Source organism: Babylonia areolata, chromosome 1, assembly GCF_041734735.1.
Source record: "Babylonia areolata isolate BAREFJ2019XMU chromosome 1, ASM4173473v1, whole genome shotgun sequence".
Lineage (NCBI taxonomy): Eukaryota > Metazoa > Mollusca > Gastropoda > Neogastropoda > Buccinidae > Babylonia > Babylonia areolata.
Genome location: NC_134876.1, coordinates 95,541,735 through 95,562,585, shown reverse-complemented (window position 1 = coordinate 95,562,585; position 20,851 = coordinate 95,541,735). Strand labels below are relative to the sequence as shown.

General features: G+C 47.4%; 2 protein-coding genes across 2 annotated transcripts; both read right to left on the bottom strand.

Annotated features, from left to right (window-relative positions):
* Positions 1-971: 971 nt before the first annotated feature.
* LOC143292419 (uncharacterized) lies at positions 972-5,671 on the bottom strand. The gene is made up of 3 exons (XM_076602715.1): positions 5,612-5,671; positions 5,065-5,226; positions 972-1,926 (listed from the first exon to the last, which is right to left on the bottom strand). The coding sequence occupies exons 1-3, from the start codon at positions 5,669-5,671 to the stop codon at positions 994-996; spliced, it is 1,155 nt and encodes a 384-aa protein (XP_076458830.1). The 3' UTR covers positions 972-993.
* Positions 5,672-6,019: 348 nt separating this feature from the next.
* On the bottom strand, positions 6,020-20,492 carry LOC143292352 (uncharacterized). The gene is made up of 2 exons (XM_076602587.1): positions 19,432-20,492; positions 6,020-6,132 (listed from the first exon to the last, which is right to left on the bottom strand). Exons 1-2 carry the CDS (start codon positions 20,093-20,095, stop codon positions 6,020-6,022), a joined length of 777 nt encoding a protein of 258 aa, XP_076458702.1. The 5' UTR covers positions 20,096-20,492.
* Between the last annotated feature and the right edge of the window lie 359 nt (positions 20,493-20,851).

Here is a 20,851-nt window from a genome sequence, read left to right as displayed (position 1 = left end):
GTGATGTGTGTTAAACTCTATATTGTGACACATGTCAGTGAAGTGATGTGTTTAACTGTATTATGACACATGTCAGTGAAGTGCTGTGTGTTAAACTCTGTATTGTGACACGTGTCAGTGAAGTGATGTTTTAAACTCTGCATTATGACACGTGTGAGTGAAGTGCTGTGTGTTAAACTCTGTATTGTGACACGTGTCAGTGACGTAATGTGTTAAACTCTGTATTGTGACGCATGTCAGTGCAGTGTGTGAAACTTTGTATCATGACACGTGTCAGTGAAGTGCTGTGTTAAACTCTGTATTGTGACACATGTCAGTGCTGTGTGTTAAACTCTGTATTATGACACGTGTCAGTGAAGTGATGTGGATTAAATCAGTATTATGACACGTGTCAGTGCCGTGTGTTAAACTGTGTATTATGACAGTTAACTGCTGGGCCACGTGTGTATGTCACACTGTGTAGACTCAGTCAATCGTTCTGTGTCACACTGAAGGCTGTGTACACAGTCATCCAATCGTCCTGTGTCACACTGAAGGCTGTGTACACAGTCATCCAATCGTCCTGTGTCACACTGAAGGCTGTGTACACAGTCAGCCAATCGTCCTGTGTCACACTGAAGGCTGTGTACACAGTCAGCCAATCGTCCTGTGTCACACTGAAGGCTGTGTACGTAGTCATTCAATCGTCCTGTGTCACACAGAAGGCTGTGTGCAGTCATCCTCTGTGTCCAACACACCACCATTTGCAGGATGGATCGTCAGGCATGTGTCAGTAGTGGCCAGAATTCAACATAGGTGCACAGCATCACCATACGTCACAACACGTGCACAATATCACCATACGTCACAATACGTCACCACACATACACAGTATCACCACACGTCACTACACGTGCACAATGTTAACACACGTCACAACACGTGCACGATATCACCACACGTTACCACATGACACGTGCACAGCGTCACCACACGTCATCACCACAAGCCACGTCATCTACAGCCGCAGTCCTCAGCGATCATGTTCTCGTGGTGCCGCACCACGATCTCCTCGTACTCAAAGTACATCATGCTGAGGGGCTTTAGCCTGACGGGCACACAGCAGGTGGGCGGGGCCAGGCGCCGCTTCTTCTGCCGCATCAACGTCTGCAACATGGCGTGGTTGGTAGGTTTGAACCGGCTGTCCACGGGGGAGGGACACTCGCCGTAACAGAAGCGCGCGTTGAAGGTCTTGGGGTGGATGATCCACTGACCCCAGCCGATGAACTCGAAGTCCACTTTGAAGTCGTACATCTGGCACTGTTCGTGCTTGGGGGCGCGGTACCACCGTTTCTTGTTTTTCTTTTTCTTCTTCCGCCGTTTAGGTTCCCTGTTTTCTCTGGAACTGGGGGACGACCTCTTTCCCCGAGACCGGAAGTTGCCTGCCCTTGCCCCGCTGGTGGCCCCGGTGTCGTTGTGGTGCACGTGCACCTGGTCCGTGGTGTAGCTCTCGTACATGTGCCTCAGGAACTCACGATCCTCCAGGTACAGCGCCACCAGAGAGGTCGACTTGAGCGACGAGTCACTCAGCAGAATGGACTTCTCCAGTTTACGGGGGATTCGAACTTGGAGAGACACGTTCCCGTGGTGTGCGTTGATCCAGGACCGCAGGACCCTAGTGACGTCAATGACGTCATAGTCCTGCTGGCTGACAGCGCGTTCTCTCAGCATGACCTTCTGCACCACCCGCCCCTCGCGGACCACCTGCATCCTCAGCTTGTACCGCCTCCTCCTCCTCCTCCTCTTCCTCCTCCTCCTCCCCCTCCTCCCCTGCCGGCCCCCAGTCTGTCCGCCCCGGGACCCGGACCGCCTTAGGAAGCGGATCTCTGCTGACCGGAGACGTTCGTTGGGCGGCAGGAACGGCACGAAGAAACTCACCGTCACTTTCTGTTTAAGGGAGTATTTCACCTCTGAAACAAAAAGGATATTTTACCTCTGAAACAGGAGTATTCCACCTCTGAAACAAAATGGAATATTTTGCCTCTGAAACGAAAAGGGGTGTGTGTGTATTTTACCTCTGAGACAGGAGTATTTTACCTCTCTGAAACAAAAAAGACTATTTTACCTCTGAAACAAAAAGGAGAACTTTATCTCTGAAACAAAAGGAGTATTTTACTTCTGAAACGAAAAGGAGTACTTCATCTCTAAAATAAAAGAAGTATTTTACTTCTGAAACAAAAAGGAGTACTTCATCTCTGAAAGAAAAGGAGTCTTTTACTTCAGAAACGAAAAGGAGTACTTCATCTCTGAAATAAAAGAAGTATTTTACTTCTGAAGCGAAAAGGAGTATTTTACCACTCAAACAAAAGGGGGTGCTTTACTTCTGAAAACAAAAAGAGTATTTTACCTCTGAAAGAAAAGGAGCAGTTGGAAGATTCTATACATGCTTCGTTGCTTGACATTTATACAGAAAGAGAGACACTGGACACTAGCATTATTTATTGTCATTGCCAAGAAAGGTCTGTTGACAAGGGGGCAACAACATAAATTCATATATTTTAACTTCAACAAAAACACATGACAAAAACTATACTTGTTCTCTCAACCATTCAGTCACTTTAAACCTAGCCAAGAGAGGCACGGCCTTCAAGACTCATTTGTTATACACACTTAATAAAGGAATAAATAAACAGAATATCGTTAAGGTGTGTTCTGTATTTGTCATTACAAAGCTTAGGGTTAAAAATCAGAAGCATGAGAGCATGTTCGGGTGGAAAGAAATTGTCTTAGTCACAGCACTATTGCGGATCTACTAATGACGTTCAAAAATTAACATTTAAGCATGTTTTCTTTAAGCGTGATAAATCGATTTCGGTATACGAAGTGATAACACTGTTTATATCATATTGTTATGGTATATCTTGGCATTTGATTTAAGAAATTCTTTTAAGTCCGCGGTAAAGGAGACGTTGCCATCGCCTCAAGCACACTGCAACATTTAGCCGTTTTCTCTGGATCCAGATAGATGATCGACAGGTTAAGTTACACTCACCGGGAAACTACAAAACGGTTCATTCAATTTCTCTTCTATGTTCATTCTAGTTAATTCAGTATCTAATTTGAAATATTCATGTACAGTAGACACGTAAATGGCGTAGTTAATGTCACTGTATGTGTTCTGTCCAGAATTTTTCTTTCTTTTCAGTGCGAACAAGAAAAACGAGGTCATACCGTCTACTTACCAAGCATAGCCTATACGTTCCGCTAGCTGGGAAGCGGAAAAATGGTGTTTTCGGAATCCGGAATGAGCCTCAGTAATATAAACCGTCAATGATCCATAAAGGCTGGCTATTTTCGGGAGACTTACAACCTATCATTGGTATGACTCTGAAGATTATTTTTCCAACTATATTTAATCCAAATTTGGTATTGACAGACAAAGTATTTCCAGAGAAAATGGCAATGTTAAAGTTTACCACGGACACACAGGCATACATACAGACAGACAGACTCAGACAACCGAACCCCGGGTCATAACATAGACTGACTGTGCTTACACAAGTGAGCCAAAAATTAGGCAATGACTGGAAATACTTAAGCCACATCCTGACAAAAAATCAAGGAAAAGGAACAAAAGAAAGACAAAAAATGTAATGATAACAAAATGACAAAATGAATGGAGACTGACTCGACCATCCACTCAAGAATGTATCAAACTAATACAGATCAACTCAACAATACACTCAAGTATGTAATGTTATGTTTTCTGTTTGGTCCATTTAAAATAGCAACATCTGTTCTGACTGTAATTTTCTAAGCTGTTGATACCATTTTGACCTAGAGAGAGAGAGAGAGAGAAAGGCGGGAGGGGGGGGGGGGGGGGGGGGGGGATGGGATAGATTCAAGATTCAAAAACGTTATTAACCAATGATAATGTAACTATTAAAACTTATAGTAATAATAGCAAGAGAGGCAAGATTCACTTGTGATGCACACTTTATCAAAAAAGAGTTAAAAAGCGTTCTGCATTTAAATATATGTAGCTTCCTTTATGGGAAATGTTGGGAGCAGATTTTGGTATCAGTTCTTCTGAAACAAAAAAAGAAGAAACATCAATATCACAAGTACTGCCAGAATTCATATTGCAGAAAAATATCAGAATCATCTCCATATATTTACAAATGGATCTGTTCTTGATGACAAAAATGCTGGTGCGGCTTTCTATATTCCTGCCTTTAAAGTTGAAAAATCTTATTTTAATGGAAAACATCTTTCCATCTTCACGGCTGAGCTAATTGCTATTATGCAAGCTCTGAACTACTTAGTGAGACATCAAATATTTTTTCTCGAAAATATGACTTACTTATTGAGGCAAATCATTTGGTGCATTGTTTAAGGATTAAAGGGACTGAGGTCAGTTTTTGTTGGGTGCCTTCTCATGTGGGCATTCATGGCAATGAAACTGCTGATAAAGCACCTAAAAGAGGAGTACAAGGTTCAGAAAAAATCGACAAAAATACATGTCCGTCTTTCCGTAAAAGAGGCACACACTTTGTTAGAAAAATCAGCATGGGGTCGATTACATAACCGATAGACGGAAAAGTTTTTAAAACATAAAGGGACATCATTCCCTGAGAATATTATCAATCCATTTAAGCCCACTGTCCCTTTTTAGGGACGCTGAATCATATTCACCCCTTCCATTAAATTCTTGGGATAGTTCAGTTTCCTGTTTTTAGATAACAATGGGGATCATTACTTTCATTCACAGCCAGTGGGTGCATTGTGGAGGTAGACATTTGCAAAGTTTGGGGCTTTTCGGCTTGCAAAATCAGTCACCCTTAAAGGTAAGTCGATAACGTTTTTGTTTTAAAAGTTTTTATACATTATTATGAAGAGAAAGTGTTTATTATATGACAACGGAGAAACATGTTTTTTTGTTTTTATCAGAATGAATTATTGTTGATTTTATGTGGGCTGAAACAAGTGTCCCTAGTGGGATCAAGAGGGGTGGGGTTTTGTTCATTACTCTTAATGCAGTCTATAATATTTTTTATACAGAAGTTATTTGTTTTTAGACCATACATGGTTCATGAAGTAGTTAGCATACTTGAAGATGATATTGACTTTCAAGAAGCCTGGATCTACATTGATCCACCCGATGAGGGTGCCTTTGAAACTGACAAGGTCAGTGGTGATAAAGACGGAGGAGGCACAATGTGCGCCAGCTGACCATTGCAGCAACAGCTGCATTTACAGGAACAGCGTGTGAGAAAACCTGTATACAGGCGGAATTGTGAGTTTGCTTACGCTTGAAAGTAGAAAACTGAGTAACAACAACAACAACAACAACAACAATTTAGAAAAAAAAAGTGTTTATCTGCTTGCATGGCGCTACAAATTAAGGTCTGTATATTCAACCTCAGATTTTCTTCCTTTTTTTCTTTTTTTTATGACCTATGGTTGATTTTAATTCAGTTAAAAATTTTGAATATCACTCAAAATATTGTTCACGTGCAAAAAGGAATCCAGCTCAGGGTACTCCAGTATAATGGAAAAATAAGGTAATAAATAGACACAGTGTCACTTTCTGGGTATGCCAACTAATAACCTGTCATTTTTGTGCAGCTACCAAGAGAAGCAGGAGCAAGAATGAAGCATGAAGACTCTCCAGTACCATCAACCTCAGCATTGTGAACTTTGCCAAGTCAACAGGCATCCACAAAACGGAGGAAAATAAAACAGTCTTTTGCAGCACCTACTGCCACAAAGAAAGCCAAAGATGTCCTGGAAGAGACTGGAAAAGAGTAGACCTGTCAAAAAGGCAGAGATAACACTTCCCTTGGAAGGCTAAAGATGCTGACCTCTCTCGTCTGCCAACTACGCCAGTTGAACTCTTTGTGGTCAACACCATGTCAAACAAGGTTGGAGTTGAACCCGTCCAAACAGTAAAACGCTTGTTTAGAGCTGAAGGACAGTGAGTGGACATCACACAGCCGTTTTTGGTAAAACACCACAACCAGACAATGAGTGGTGTGGATCAGATGGACCAAAATGTAGACAAGGACATCTCCATATGTTCCAAGAAGTGGTGGTGGCCATTGTTTCCCTTCAGTGTTGATGCCAGTGCCCTGTTCAGGGCAACACCAGCACCTGAGAACAAGCCCCAAAATATACTGGCCATCAGGCGTTCCATAGCCAGGGTCTACCTTGCGCAAGTATCACAGGCATCTTCTGTTGGCCGCCCAATAGTACCCATGTTCACTGTAAGCAAACATGTGCCTTCAGAGGTACGCTATGACAGGATCGACCACATCATACTGCTCTGGAAAATTCAACTGAGATGTGGCTTCTGTGGAAAGAAAGTGTATGGCAAATGCAAGAAATGCAAAGTTGGAGTGCTTGACAAGTGCTTTGATTTGTTTCACATGCCGTAGACACTTATGGAGTTACCCACACTCTGAAAGAGCCGAAAGCTACTGTTAAGCTGTGCGTTATGCCTTTTTTTTTTTGGTAGACATGAGTGACTTTTCTTGAATCAGTGAAGAATATTTTCTAACAAGATAATCACACAAATTTTAAAGTTCACCTTTTTATATACTACTATGCAGAAGGGTAGAGGGGTGGTTGGAGGAGGAGTGGGGATGCTGAAATCTGTTTTCGTTTCTTTCTTTCTTAATTATCTTCATTTTTAAAATGTACAATACATGTTATAACCCTACAGAATAGTTTATTTAAGTCTTATTTTAAATCTTGCTGTGAACAAGCTGCAAAAAATGTTTTGTGATAGTTGTGTGCTCGTTTGATGAAATGTACGTGTGTGTGTGTGTGTGTGTGTGTGTGTGTGTGTGTGTGTGTGTGTGTGTGTGTGTGTGTGGGAGGGGGTGAGGGGGGATACGAACATGTCAACAAGTTAACATTTTGAATTGTTGTTTGTTACTGATGTAATTTAAGTTCATTTCAGAACAATAAAAGACAAACTGAGAAGGAAAAGGCTTGTGTTTTTAATGTGTGAAGACATTAAAAAAAACAACCCATCCCACTTGAGCCCACTGTCTCTAAAAAGGGACGGTTACATTTTATGCTCAAAATCAATTTTTACTAACTTTTTGTCATAATAATTGCTAGATATGTTCAAAAGACATAAAAACCAATCGTTTAGCACAAATTTTGTGAAAAAATAAAATTTGGGCATAAAGCAGTTAAAGAAAAGATACCGAATCCATCAGCTTGCTATACAACATTAACCCTTTCACCGCAAAGCTCGCATTTATGCACAGGCGTGGTAGAGGACCCATGTCACTGAAAAGTGACTATTCATTGGTCTGTTATCCATGAACCAACTGCTCTTAACGTTTGGTGGTAGGATAGGCCATATTTTCTATGCATCACAGTGACAATCCCCAGCTATTCTTAGCCACGGTCTTTTCTGTGTTTATACACACAAGGGAATTTTGTTCTCTAAATTGACTGGCGGCGAAAGGGTTAATAAGCTCTACTTTATTCCGAATAAAACTTGATGCGCTGAAGACAAAGTATAGTAAAAATGTAATATGCATCTGTGGTAAGCAGTTCAGCTTGCATCGTTTGTTTCACTGTCAGCAGTTACGTACCTTCTTGCCCAAATATTTCAAAGAGAAAAACAAGAGAGGCCTTCAAGACTCACTTGTGATACACTTTAAAAAATATCCAAGCTTTTTATGTATTGAGTATAGTTTCAAAATGTAATGTTTAAGATGAGAAAGATCAGTTTAAAGCAAATTAAGTCCCCTAGCATTAATTACAGAGTAATTTCCCTTTTTTACTATCTGCACCAAAACGTTTGCAAAATAAATAAAACTTCCATGCTTAGCAGAAGAAGTTCCTGTTTGAACAAAAAATGATAATAATGACTGCTCTTGTTGTTGGGTCAGAATATCAGATCAAAGTGCCAAGTTTAGAGAATACAAAAAATATAAATATAACAATAAATGCAGTTTGCATATAATTAGGCTTCTTTTTTTCTTTTTTTTTGTGCCCATCCCAGAGGTGCAATATTGTTTTAAACAAGATGACTGGAAAGAACTGAATTTTTCCTATTTTTATGCCTAATTTGGTGTCAACTGACAATGTATTTGCAGAGAAAATGTCAATGTTAAAGTTTACCACGGACACACACACACACACACACACACACACACACACACACAAACACACACACACACACACACACACACACACACAGAGAGAGAGAGAGAGAGAGAGACAACCGAACACCGGGTTAAAACACACTCACTTTGTTTACACAAGTGAGTGAACTAGTCTGCAGACGATTTTTGGAAAGTTATTTCTGACGAAGTTCTTATGGTCGAACTTTCTCAGGCATTAGTTCATAGCCCTATTTCTACATTCATTTAATGTTCTTCAGAATTCCGTTAATGGTTTCTGATTATTTTCATTATTATTATTGAATTGATACTGTTAAATGTAATTGCATGTTAGTTATGCATTTTTTGGTAGTGTTCTATCTTTCCTGTTTTCCTCTTCCCTCCCCACCCCCTCCCACCTGTCTTTCCATGGTCGGAGTCATATATGTATTCTGAAATGTGATGTTTTGGATGAGCGAGATCCGTTTTAAGAATATTATTATGGAGTATCTATATAAAAAATCAATGTCCATTTGGAAAACATAATGTCAATGCAGTTAAAAATGTGTGTGTAATGAAATGTTCACATTGAACAAAAGACACACGGGTGATCCAGTGAAGTAAACAGTGACTGTGTGCATGTGTGGAAACTGACCACACCCACACCAATGTATGGGCGCAACAGCCGAGTGGTTAAAGCGTCGGACTTTCAATCTGAGGGTCCCGGATTCGAATCTCGGTAACGGCGCCTGGTGGGTAAAGGGTGCAGACTTTTCCGATCTCCCTGGTCAACATATGTGCAGACCTGCTAGTGCCTGAACCCCCTTTGTGTATATATACGCACCCAGAAGATCAAATACGCACGTTAAAAATCCTGTAATCCATGTCAGCGTTCGATGGATTTTTGAGATACCCAGTATGCATCAACCACGACAGAGTCATCGGCAAGTCGATGTTGGTCGTGCAGCGGAAAGACTAATACTAGGATCTCATGAAAAAGCTAAACGTCCATTACGTTCCGCCAACTCTGTGTTAATGTTGTAATGGCATCATTTGAACGGTCATGTGATCCATATTTTCCTAAAACCCTGTTCACACACACACACACACACACACACACACACAAACGAACAAACAAACCACCATTTGTCCCATTTTATCTTCATAAAGTTGGTTGGGGTTTGTTGTTATTGTTGTTGTTTGTTTGTTTGTTTGCTTGTTTTAGGGGGAGTGGGCGGATAGAAGCGAGGGACACGGATTATTCCATTGATGCCAATATCTATCTGTAAACATAAGTTATTCTATTGATGTCAATATCTCAATATCTATCTGTAAACATAAGTTATTCTATTGATGTCAATATCTCAATATCTATCTGTAAGCATAAGTTATTCTATCAATGTCAATAGTTGTCAACAAACAGAACATTTTATTGGTTTCTTTAGCTATCTACATCTATTGATGTCAATATATATCCACAAAATAACCCGGTGTGCCTGTCGACATAAAGAATGCTTAATGCCTGATGTTAAAAATACCACCGACATGCGTATGTGGTCCGACTTGACAGTCCGCCTACGCATCATTCAGAATGCAGGCAATAAAATCAACAGCACCAACAACCAAGAAACAGAGAAAAAAATTTAATGTTCTGGCTCAGCTGAAGGGAAAGACCTTTAGCAGCACCAAGAGGAGCAGTTAGCGGCAACGCCCAGTGAATGGCGGGCTTTATGAGCGCTCCTCTGCTCCCCTCTGGGGATCAGGGGGGACAACTGGGGCTCAAAACACATTGCAGGCCCACACTGCCTTTGTTGTTTAAAATAAACACAAAGCGAACAAGTTTTGCCTTTGTTGTTCACAATAATCACTGGGCGCACCAGCTGCCATTGAAAAGGACGGGCACAAGGGGCGCGCAGTGCTTTCTGTCAAGCATAAAACAGTCCATCAAATTGTCACAAGCCAGTGCTCGCCTCACGGAAACGTCTGCTACACTGAGTGACATGACGTCAGCAAAACCCTTCCCAAACCACGCCCAGACCGTGCACATTGCACTGTGTGTGTGTGTGTGTGTGTGTGTGTGTGTGTGTGTGTGTGTGTGTGCGTGCATGCGTGCGTGCGTGTGTGTGTGTGTGCGTGCGTGTGTGTGTGTGTGTGTGTGTGTTTTCAACGTCAGTTTTATGAATCTATCATGCTAACATATTCAATCAAAACAAGTACTTAGATAGTTCTATTTTGTTTGGTCATTTTCTGTTTGCGTCAGCCTTGAAATTGTTTTATTTACTGACGAAAGCAGGTTTGTTCAGGAGGGACACGCCGGTGGAAGGAAAATGGTCATTTTCTTAATGCTTCAGACTGACGTGAACAGAAGCAGGCGGGAAGCACTCATTACAGCGGGACGGGGGTGGTGTTGGGGTATCTGGGCCACTGGGGGTGGGGTGGGGTGGGGTTGATATGAACAGGGCTGTGGGGATTAGGACAGCCGTTTGATTTTCTGCCGGAAGCGGTCCCGTCTTGATCCGGCAGAGCATTTTATGTCACCATTCCTCTTCCACCTGCCGGTTCCCGCCCTCCACAACATGTTCCCTTCTTCTCTGTCCACCCCGGTTCCCTTCTCTGTCCACCCCGGTTCCCTTCTCTGTCCACCCCTTGTTCCCTTTTCTGTCCACCCTCCCTTCTCTGTCCACTCATGTTCCCTTCTCTGTCCACCCTGGTTCCCTTCTCTGTCCACCCCGGTTCCCTTCTCTGTCCACCCCTGGTTCCCTTCTCTGTCCAACCCTCTCTTCTCTGTCCACCCCTGGTTCCCTTCTCTGTCCAGCGCTGGTTCCCTTCTCTGTCCAACCCTCCCTTCTCTGTCCACCCCTGGTTCCTTTCTCTGTCCACCCCTCCCTTCTCTGTCCACCCCTGGTTCCCTTCTCTGTCCATCCCTTGTTCCCTTCTCTGTCCATCCCTTGTTCCCTTCTCTGTCCACCCCTGGTTCCCTTCTCTGTCCACCCCTCCCTTCTCTGTCCACCCCTGGTTCCCTTCCCTGTCCACCCCTGGTTCCCTTCTCTGTCCACCCCTCCCTTCCCTGTCCACCCCTGGTTCCTTTCTCTGTCCACCCCTCCCTTCTCTGTCCACCCCTTGTTCCCTTCTCTGTCCACCCCCGGTTCCTTTCTCTGTCCACCCCTGGTTCCCTTCTCTGTCCACCCCTTGTTCCCTTCTCTGTCCACCCCCGGTTCCTTTCTCTGTCCACCCCTGGTTCCTTTCTCTGTCCACCCCTTGTTCCCTTCTCTGTCCACCCCCGGTTCCTTTCTCTGTCCACCCCTGGTTCCCTTCTCTGTCCACCCCTCCCTTCTCTGTCCACCCCTCCCTTCTCTGTCCACCCCTTGTTCCCTTCTCTGTCCACCCCTCCCTTCTCTGTCCACACCTGGTTCCCTTCTCTGTCCACCCTTCCCTTCTCTGTCCACCCCTTGTTCCCTTCTCTGTCCACCCCTTGTTCCCTTCTCTGTCCACCCCCGGTTCCTTTCTCTGTCCACCCCTGGTTCCCTTCTCTGTCCACCCCTCCCTTCTCTGTCCACCCCTTGTTCCCTTCTCTGTCCACCCCTCCCTTCTCTGTCCACACCTGGTTCCCTTCTCTGTCCACCCTTCCCTTCTCTGTCCACCCCTTGTTCCCTTCTCTGTCCACCCCTCCCTTCTCTGTCCACCCCTTGTTCCCTTCTCTGTCCACCCCTCCCTTCTCTGTCCACCCCTTGTTCCCTTCCCTGTCCATCCCTTGTTCCCTTCTCTGTCCACCCCTCCCTTCTCTGTCCACACATAGTTCCCTTCTCTGTCCACCCCTTGTTCCCTTTTCTGTCCACCCCTTGTTCCCTTCTCTGTCCACCCCTCCCTTCTCTGTCCACCCCTCCCTTCTCTGTCCATCCCTTGTTCCCTTCTCTGTCCACCCCTCCCTTCTCTGTCCACCCCTCCCTTCTCTGTCCACCCCTCCCTTCTCTGTCCACCCCTTGTTCCCTTCTCTGTCCACCCCTCCCTTCTCTGTCCACTCCTCTATTCTCTGTCCACCCATTGTTCCCTTCCTTCTCTGTCCACCCCTTGTTCCCTTCTCTGTCCACCCCTTGTTCCCTTCTCTGTCCACCCCTCCCTTCTCTGTCCACCCCTTGTTCCCTTCTCTGTCCACCCCTCCCTTCTCTGTCCACCCCTTGTTCCCTTCTCTGTCCACCCCTCCCTTCTCTGTCCACTCCTCTATTCTCTGTCCACCCATTGTTCCCTTCCTTCTCTGTCCCCCCTGGTTCCCTTCTCTGTCCCCCCCTGGTTCCCTTCTCTGTCCACCCATTGTTCCCTTCTCTGTCCACTCCTTGTTCACTTCTCTGTCCACCCCTGTTCCCTTCTTTGTCCACCCTGGTTCCCTTCTCTGTCCATCCCTTGTTCCCATCTCTGTCTATCCCTCCCTTCTCTGTCCACCCCTGTTCCATTCTCTGTGTACCCTGGTTCCCTTCTCTGTGCACCCTGGTTCTTTCTCTGTGCACCCTAGTTCCCTTCTCTGTCCGCACTGGTTCCCTTCTCTGTCTATCCCTCCCTTCTCTGTCCACTCCTTGTTCCCTTCTCTCGCTTCTCTGTCCACCCCTCCCTTCTATGGTTCCCTTCTCTGTCCACCCCTAGTTCCCTTCTCTGTCCAACCCTTCTCTGTCCACCCTTGCTCCCTTCTCTGTCCAACCCGTCTCTGTCCACCCTCCCTTCTCTGTCCAACCCTTCTCTGTCCACCCTAGTTCCCTTCTCTGTCTACCCCTCCCTTGTCTGTCCACCCCTAGTTCCCTTCTCTGTCCACCCCTCCCTTCTCTGTCCACTCCTTGTTCCCTTCTTTGTCCACCCCTCCCTTCTCTGTCCACCCCTTGTTCCCTTCTCTGTCCACCCCTCCCTTCTCTGTCCACCCCTCCCTTCTCTGTCCACCCCTTGTTCCCTTCTCTGTCCACCCCTTGTTCCCTTCTTCTCTGTCTACCCCTGTTCCCTTCTTTGTCCACCCTGGTTCCCTTCTCTGTCCGCGCTGGTTCCCTTCTCTGTCCACCCATTGTTCCCATCTCTGTCCACCCCTCCCTTCTCTGCCCACCCCTTGTTCCCTTCTTCTCTGTCCACCCCTTGTTCCCTTCTTTGTCCACCCTGGTTCCCTTCTCTGTCCACCCCTGTTCCCTTCTTTGTCCACGCTGGTTCCCTTCTCTGTCCGCGCTGGTTCCCTTCTCTGTCTATCCCTCCCTTCTCTGTGCACCATGGTTCCCTTCTCTGTCCGCCCTTGTTCCCTTCTCTGTCCGCCCTTGTTCCCTTCTCTGTCCGCCCTTGTTCCCTTCTCTGTCCGCCCTTGTTCCCTTCTCTGTCCACCCCTCCCTTCTCTGGTTCCCTCCTCTGTCCACTTCTCCCTTCTCTGTCCACCCTCCCTTCTCTGTCCACCCTAGTTCCCTTCTCTGTTCACCCCTCCCTTGTCTGTTCACCCCTAGTTCCCTTCTCTGTCCACCCCTCCCTTCTCTGTCCACCCTCCCTTCTCTGTCCACCCCTAGTTCCCTTCTCTGTCCAACCCTTCTCCGTCCACCCCTCCCTTCTCTGTCCACCCTAGTTCCCTTCTCCGTCCACCCCTCCCTTCTCTGTCCACCCCTTGTTCCCTTCTCTGTCCACCCTAGTTCCCTTCTCTGTCCAACCCTTCTCTGTCCAACCCTTCTCTGTCCACCCCTCCTCTCTCTGTCCACCCTTGTTCCCTTCTTTGTCCACCTCTTGTTTCCCAACAACAACATCAACTAAACAATGATAACAATCATAACAATTCATGATGTAATGATAGCACAACTACTGAAAATGATAGTACTACTGCTGATTGGACTGTAGTAAAATGATAATTGTCATAACAACAACCATGATGATATTGATAGTAGTGATATTACTAGTCCTACCACCACCACTACTACTACTACTGCTACTACAACGAGGACGACGACAACACTACTACTGCTGCTACTACTACTACAACTACTACTACTACTACTACTACGGAGAAGAAGAAGAAGAATTGTGATAATATTATTACAATATTGAAACTAAAAATTGAAGACTCAGTTACATACAGTAATCCTGGCCGTTATCAGTGGCCACAGCCAGTGTGTGTGTGTGTGTGTGTGTGTGTGTGTGTGCGTGCGTGCGTGCGTGTGTGTGTGTGTGTGTGTGTGTGTGTGTGTGTGTGTGTGTGTGTGTGTGTGTGTGTGTGTGTGTGTGTTAGGCCTGGGTTCAATCCCGTGTTCCTGGACACGGTGCAATGCCACACAGCGCTAATCCGGCATCAGCGTGCCTCTCTTCAGGTCCGGACAGTGACCAGGCAACTGTACGGCACAGATAGCAGCCGTTCTGCCGTCCTCCACTCTCTCACCATGTCTCCCGGTGTCCACTCCCTCTCCTTGTTCACTCCCTCTCCATGTCTCCCTGTGTCCACTCTCCCTGTGTCCACTCGACTCCTCCATGTCTCCCTGTGTCCACTCCCTCTCCATGTCTCCCCTGTGTTCACTCCCTCTCCATGTCTGTCTGTGTCCACTCCCTCTCCATGTCTGTCTGTGTCCACTCCCTCTCCATGTCCACTCCCTCTCCATGTCTGTCTGTGTCCACTCCCTCTCCATGTCCACTCCTTCTCCATGTCTGTCTGTATCCACTCCCTCTCCATGTCCACTCCCTCTCCATGTCTCCCTGTGTCCACTCCTTCTCCATGTCTGTCTGTGTCCACTCCCTCTCCATGTCCACTCCCTCTCCATGTCCACTCCCTCTCCATGTCCACTCCCTCTCCATGTCTCCCTGTGTCCACTCCCTCTCCATGTCCACTCCCTCTCCATGTCCACTCCCTCTCCATGTCTCCCTGTGTCCACTCCCTCTCCATGTCCACTCCCTCTCCATGTCTCCCTGTGTCCACTCCCTCTCCATGTCCACTCCCTCTCCATGTCTCCCTGTGTCCACTCCCTCTCCATGTCTCACTGTGTCCACTCTCACTCCATGTCCACTCTCTCTCCATGTCTCTCTGCGTCCACTCCCTCTCCATGTCTCCCTGCGTCCACTCTCCCTGTGTCCACTCCCTCTCCATGTCTCCCTTTTCCACTCTCTCTCCATGTCCACTCCCTCTCCATGTCTCCCTTTTCCACTCTCTCTCCATGTCCACTCCCTCTCCATGTCTCCTTGTGTCCACTCCCTCTCTATCTCTCTCTGTATCCACTCCCTCTCCATGTCAACTCCCTCTCCATGTCTTCCTGTGTCCACTCCCTCTCCATGTCCACTCCCTCTCCATGTCTCCCTGTGTCCACTCCCTCTCCATGTCCACTCCCTCTCCATGTCTCCCTGTGTCCACTCCCTCTCTATCTCTCCCTGTATCCACTCCCTCTCCATGTCAACTCCCTCTCCATGTCTTCCTGTGTCCACTCCCTCTCCATGTCCACTCCCTCTCCATGTCTCCCTGTGTCCATTCCCTCTCCATGTCTCCCTGTGTCCACTCCCTCTCTATCTCTCCCTGTATCCACTCCCTCTCCATGTCAACTCCCTCTCCATGTCTCCCTGTGTCCACTCCCTCTCCATGTCCACTCCCTCTCCATGTCTCCCTGTGTCCACTCCCTCTCCATGTCTCCCTGTGTCCACTCCCTCTCCATGTCTGTCTGTGTCCACTCCCTCTCCATGTCCACTCCCTCTCCATGTCCACTCCCTCTCCATGTCTCCCTGTGTCCACTCCCTCTCCATGTCTGTCTGTGTCCACTCCCTCTCCATGTCCACTCCCTCTCCATGTCTGTCTGTGTCCACTCCCTCTCCATGTCCACTCCCTCTCCATGTCTCCCTGTGTCCACTCCCTCTCCATGTCCACTGCCTCTCCATGTCTCCCTGTGTCCACTCCCTCTCCATGTCCACTCCCTCTCCATGTCTCCATGTGTCCACTCCCTCTCCATGTCCACTCCCTCTCCATGTCTCCCTGTGTCCACTCCTTCTCCATCTTTCCCTGTGTCCACTCCCTCTCCATGTCCACTCCCTCTCCATGTCTCCCTGTGTCCACTCCCTCTCCATGTCTCCCTGTGTCCACTCCCTCTCCATGTCCACTCCCTCTCCATGTCCACTCCCTCTCCATGTCTCCCTGTGTCCACTCCCTCTCCATCTCTCCCTGTGTCCACTTTCTCTCCATGTCTCCCTGTGTCCACTCTCTCTCCATGTCTCCCTGTGTCCACTCCCTCTCCATGTCTCCCTTTTCCACTCTCTCTCCATGTCCACTCCCTCTCCATGTCTCCCTGTGTCCACTCCCTCTCCATGTCTCCCTGTGTCCACTCCCTCTCCATGTCTACTCCCTCTCCATGTCTCCATGTGTCCACTCCCTCTCCATGTCCACCTCCTCTCCATGTCTCCATGTGGCCACTCCCTCTCCATGTCCACTCCCTCTCCATGTCTCCCTGTGTCCACTCCCTCTCCATGTCCACTCCCTCTCCATGTCTCCCTGTGTCCACTACCTCTCCATGTCTCCCTGTGTCCACTCCCTCTCCATGTCTCACTGTGTCCACTCTCACTCCATGTCCACTCTCTCTCCATGTCTCCCTGCGTCCACTCTCCCTGTGTCCACTCCCTCTCCATGTCTCCCTTTTCCACTCTCTCTCCATGTCCACTCCCTCTCCATGTCTCCCTGTGTCCACTCCCTCTCCATGTCTCCCTGTGTCCACTCCCTCTCCATGCCTGTCTGTGTCCACTCCCTCTCCATGTCTCCCTGTGTCCACTCTCTCTCCATGTCTCCCTGTGTCCACTCCCTCTCCATGTCCACTCCCTCTCCATGTCTCCATGTGGCCACTCCCTCTCCATGTCCACTGCCTCTCCATGTCTCCCTGTGTCCACTCCCTCTCCATGTCTCCCTGTGTCCACTCCCTCTCCATGTCCACTCCCTCTCCATGTCTCCCTGTGTGTGCAGGATGTTCCTGTCTCTGTGGACTGTTAGTGGCCGTCACAGTTGGGAACAGAGGAGGAACACGACCAATATTGGAGACGTTCAAGGAAAAGGAGAATATCTGTCTGTCTGTCTGTCTGTCTGTCTGTCTGTCTCTCTCTCTCTCTCTCTCTCTCTCTCTCTCTGTCTATCTATCTACCTATCTATCTCTTCCTTGACGTCAGTTTAAAACCTGTCATGCATTATATTATCCGTATTCCTGACTGAATGTGTTTTGTTTTTTGTTTTTCTTATTGTTTCCGGAATAAAATTGCCCTTATTTTTTGGTATGGATACAACCATCGGCACACAGAACTTGGGGTAGTTATGACATTACATATCCACACATCCAACCCCAACTCCTTCATTACATCAAAAAATCCTTTTTTTTCTAATGAGAAGGTCGTTAAAACGATAAAACAGCCATTCCAGTTGGCCTTCATTTGACAGGTTGTCGTGCAAAAAAACAACAAAAAAAAACAACCAACCACCCCAGTGGCATTCAAGATATTGTCGTGAAAAAAAACCCCAACCATTCCAGCTGGCCTTCATTTGACAAGATGTTTTCGTGTAATACGGGTACAACAACCACCCCAGCTGGTCTTTATTTGTCAAGATGTCGTGCAAAACGGTAGTATAACCATTCCAGTCGGCCTTCATTTATCAAGATGTCGTGCAAAAAGGAAAGCATGCACACCCCCGAAAACGGAGTATGGCTGCCTACATGGCGGGGTAAATAAACAAAACGGTCATACAAATAAAATGTTACATGTCTGTATGAGTGTGTTTGTGTGCATGACTGAAACCTGATCGAATGACACAGGAAACGAATGATGAGCGCCCAGTGGCAGCTGTCAGTTGGCCTACCCAGGTAGACAGCCTGTTGTGCAAATGACTCCTTGTTTGTAAAGCGCTAAGAGCTTGGTCTCCGACCGAGGATAAGCGCTGTATAAGTATTCATATCATATCATATCATATCATCATATCAATGTTCGATACACGATGAAAGAACATGTAAAAAGTGTTAGTGATTGAAAAAACCGCGTCACCTGATCAAGTACAGCTGTATGATGGTTGACGGCGTATCGGCAGTCAGCAGTGGACAGTGACACACAAAAACAGTCACACACACACACACACACACACACACACACACACACACACACACACACACACACACACACGCACGCACCCTGTGCCGACACACTGACACAGACAGTGACATAAACAGTGACAAATACAGACACTGACACAGACAATGGCACAGACAGTGACAGTTTCAGTTTCAGTAGCTCAAGGAGGTGTCACTGCGTTCGGACAAATCCATATACGCTACACCACATCTGCCAAGCAGATGCCTGACCAGCAGCGTAACCCAACGCGCTTAGTCAGGCCTTGAGAGAGAGAGAAAAAAAAGGGGGGGGCGGGGGAATAGATATTAGATAAATACATTAAAAAAAAAAAAGCTACTACCACTACTAATAATATGTGTAAGGCGCAAAAACTTGATGAAAACTATAAGCGTACATACATAAATAAATAATAATTATAATATAAAAAGTAGTAATAATAATACAAAATAAATAAATAAATAAAAGACAACAATGATGATAAATAAGCAAATAAATGTAAAACGTGGAGACACACATTCACACATACACCCACATAATTATGCATAACAGATATGTACCAAACATGCAGACATGGACACAGACAGACAGTGATAGAAACAGACAGGGACACGGACAGGGACACAGACAGACAGTGATGGAAACAGACATGGACACAGACATGGACACAGACAGACAGTGATAGAAACAGACAGGGACACAGACAGACGGTAACACAGACATGGACACAGGCATACAGGGACACAGACAGACGGTAACACAGACAGTGACACAGACATGGACACAGACAGACGGTAACACAGACATGGACACAGACAGGGACACAGACAGACTGATAGAAACATACATGGACACAGACATGGACACAGACAGACAGTGACACAGACGGTAACACAGACAGGGACACAGACAGACAGTGATAGAAATAGACATGGACATAGACAGACATGGACAGACAGGGACACAGACAGACGGTGACGCAGACAGGAACGCAGACAGACAGACAGACGGTGACACAGACAGGGACACAGACAGACGGGGACACAGACAGACGGTGACACACACGGTAACACAGACACAGACACAGACAGACGGTGACACAGACAGATGGTGACACAGACAGGGACACAGACAGACGGTGACAATGTGGCACAGACAGGGACACAGACAGACGGTGATAGACACAGACAGACGGTGACACAGACACGGACACAGACAGACAGGGACACAGACAGACAGTGACAGTAACAGTGCCTACCCTGTGCCGAAAAGCTCCGGATGGTGTCAGTGACGGGCTGGTGGTCGCTGTCAGAGGCGTTTGTCCGCCCCCTCCCCCTCCCCACTCCCACCCCAACCCCCCGGGCAGACAGGCCGCGGATGAGGTCGTTGAAGAGGCGGACCATGAAGACGGTGGACGCCTTGCGGTAGGAGGCGGAGCCCTGCCGCCCGTTCTTGTACAAGTGGTACATCACCTCTGCCTCCCTCACCTCCCCCCCCTGCACCTCCCCGGGGGAACGGCCGTGGGGGCGAGGAGCCGTGTGGGGGCGGGCGTAGGGGTCTTGGCCAGCCACAGTCAGGAAGTTGTTGGGGTGGGAGGGCGGAACTGTCAGGGGCTGGGAGGTGGATTTGGAAGGGGCGTGGGTGGGGGACGGGGTGGCCGCGGTGTGGATGAAGGAAGCCCACAGCAGTGTGGCCCACACTACCCAGGGCAGCTGGCGCAATCTGCCCAGCCATCGTCGTCTTCCTGAGGGTCTGCCGTGACGGCCTGCCTTGTGACACAGCTCCCGGCACTGCGCGGCGCCTTCACCCTGCGACATACCTCTGTGCCGTGTGCAGCCCCCACTCTTCCATGCCAACCAACGCTGTTCACCTCTCATGTACCGTGCACCATTCCATGCCAACCAACGCTGTTCACCTCTCATGTACCGTGCACCATTTCATGCCAACCAATGCTGTTCATCTCTCATGTACCGTGCACCATTCCATACCAACCAATGCTGTTCATCTCTCATGCACCATGTGCAGTCCCCACTCTTCCATGCCACCCCAGGCTTTTCACCTCTTGGCTTGGTTTCCACGGCTCTATGTCATTTTTGTTCACGGCGTGTAGTTTCTTTCTGTCTTCGCCACGGCAGATACAGAATCCACAAGGCTGACTGTCCTTAAAGACAGAATCCACAAGGCTGTCTGTGCCCTCAGATACAGAATCCACAAGGCTGTCTGCCCTCAGACACAGAATCTACAAGGCTGTCTGCCCTTAAATACAGAATCCACATGGCTGTCTGTGCCTTCAGATACAGAATCCATAAGGCTGTCTGCCCTCAAATACAGAATCCACAAGGCTGTTTGCCCTCAGACACAGAATCCACAAGGCTGTCTGCCCTCAGACACAGATTCCACAAGGCTGTCTGCCCTCAGACACAGAATCCACAAGGCTGCCTGCGCCCTCAGATTCAGAATCCACAAGGCTGTCTGCCCTCAGACACAGAATCCACAAGGCTGTCTGCCCTCAGGACCAGAATCCACAAGGCTGTTTGCCCCCAGGACCAGAATCCACAAGGCTGTCTGCCTTTAAATACAGAATCCATAAGCCTGTCTGTGCCCTCAGACACAGAATCCACAAGGCTGTTTGCCCTTAGACACAGAATCCACAAGGCTGTCTGCCCTGACACAGAATT

Coding starts and splice junctions, on each gene's coding strand:
- LOC143292419 (XM_076602715.1), bottom strand. CDS start 5,671: ATGCTGAGGTTGATGGTACTGGAGAGTCTTCATGCTTCATTCTTGCTC. Junction 5,227..5,611: donor TCTTGCTCCTGCTTCTCTTG/GTAGCTGCACAA, acceptor CTGTAAATGCAG/CTGTTGCTGCAATGGTCAGC. Junction 1,927..5,064: donor CTAACTACTTCATGAACCAT/GTATGGTCTAAA, acceptor TCCCTTAAACAG/AAAGTGACGGTGAGTTTCTT.
- LOC143292352 (XM_076602587.1), bottom strand. CDS start 20,095: ATGAGAGGTGAACAGCGTTGGTTGGCATGGAATGGTGCACGGTACATG. Junction 6,133..19,431: donor CCGGAGCTTTTCGGCACAGG/GTAGGCACTGTT, acceptor GCTTGTTCTCAG/GTGCTGGTGTTGCCCTGAAC.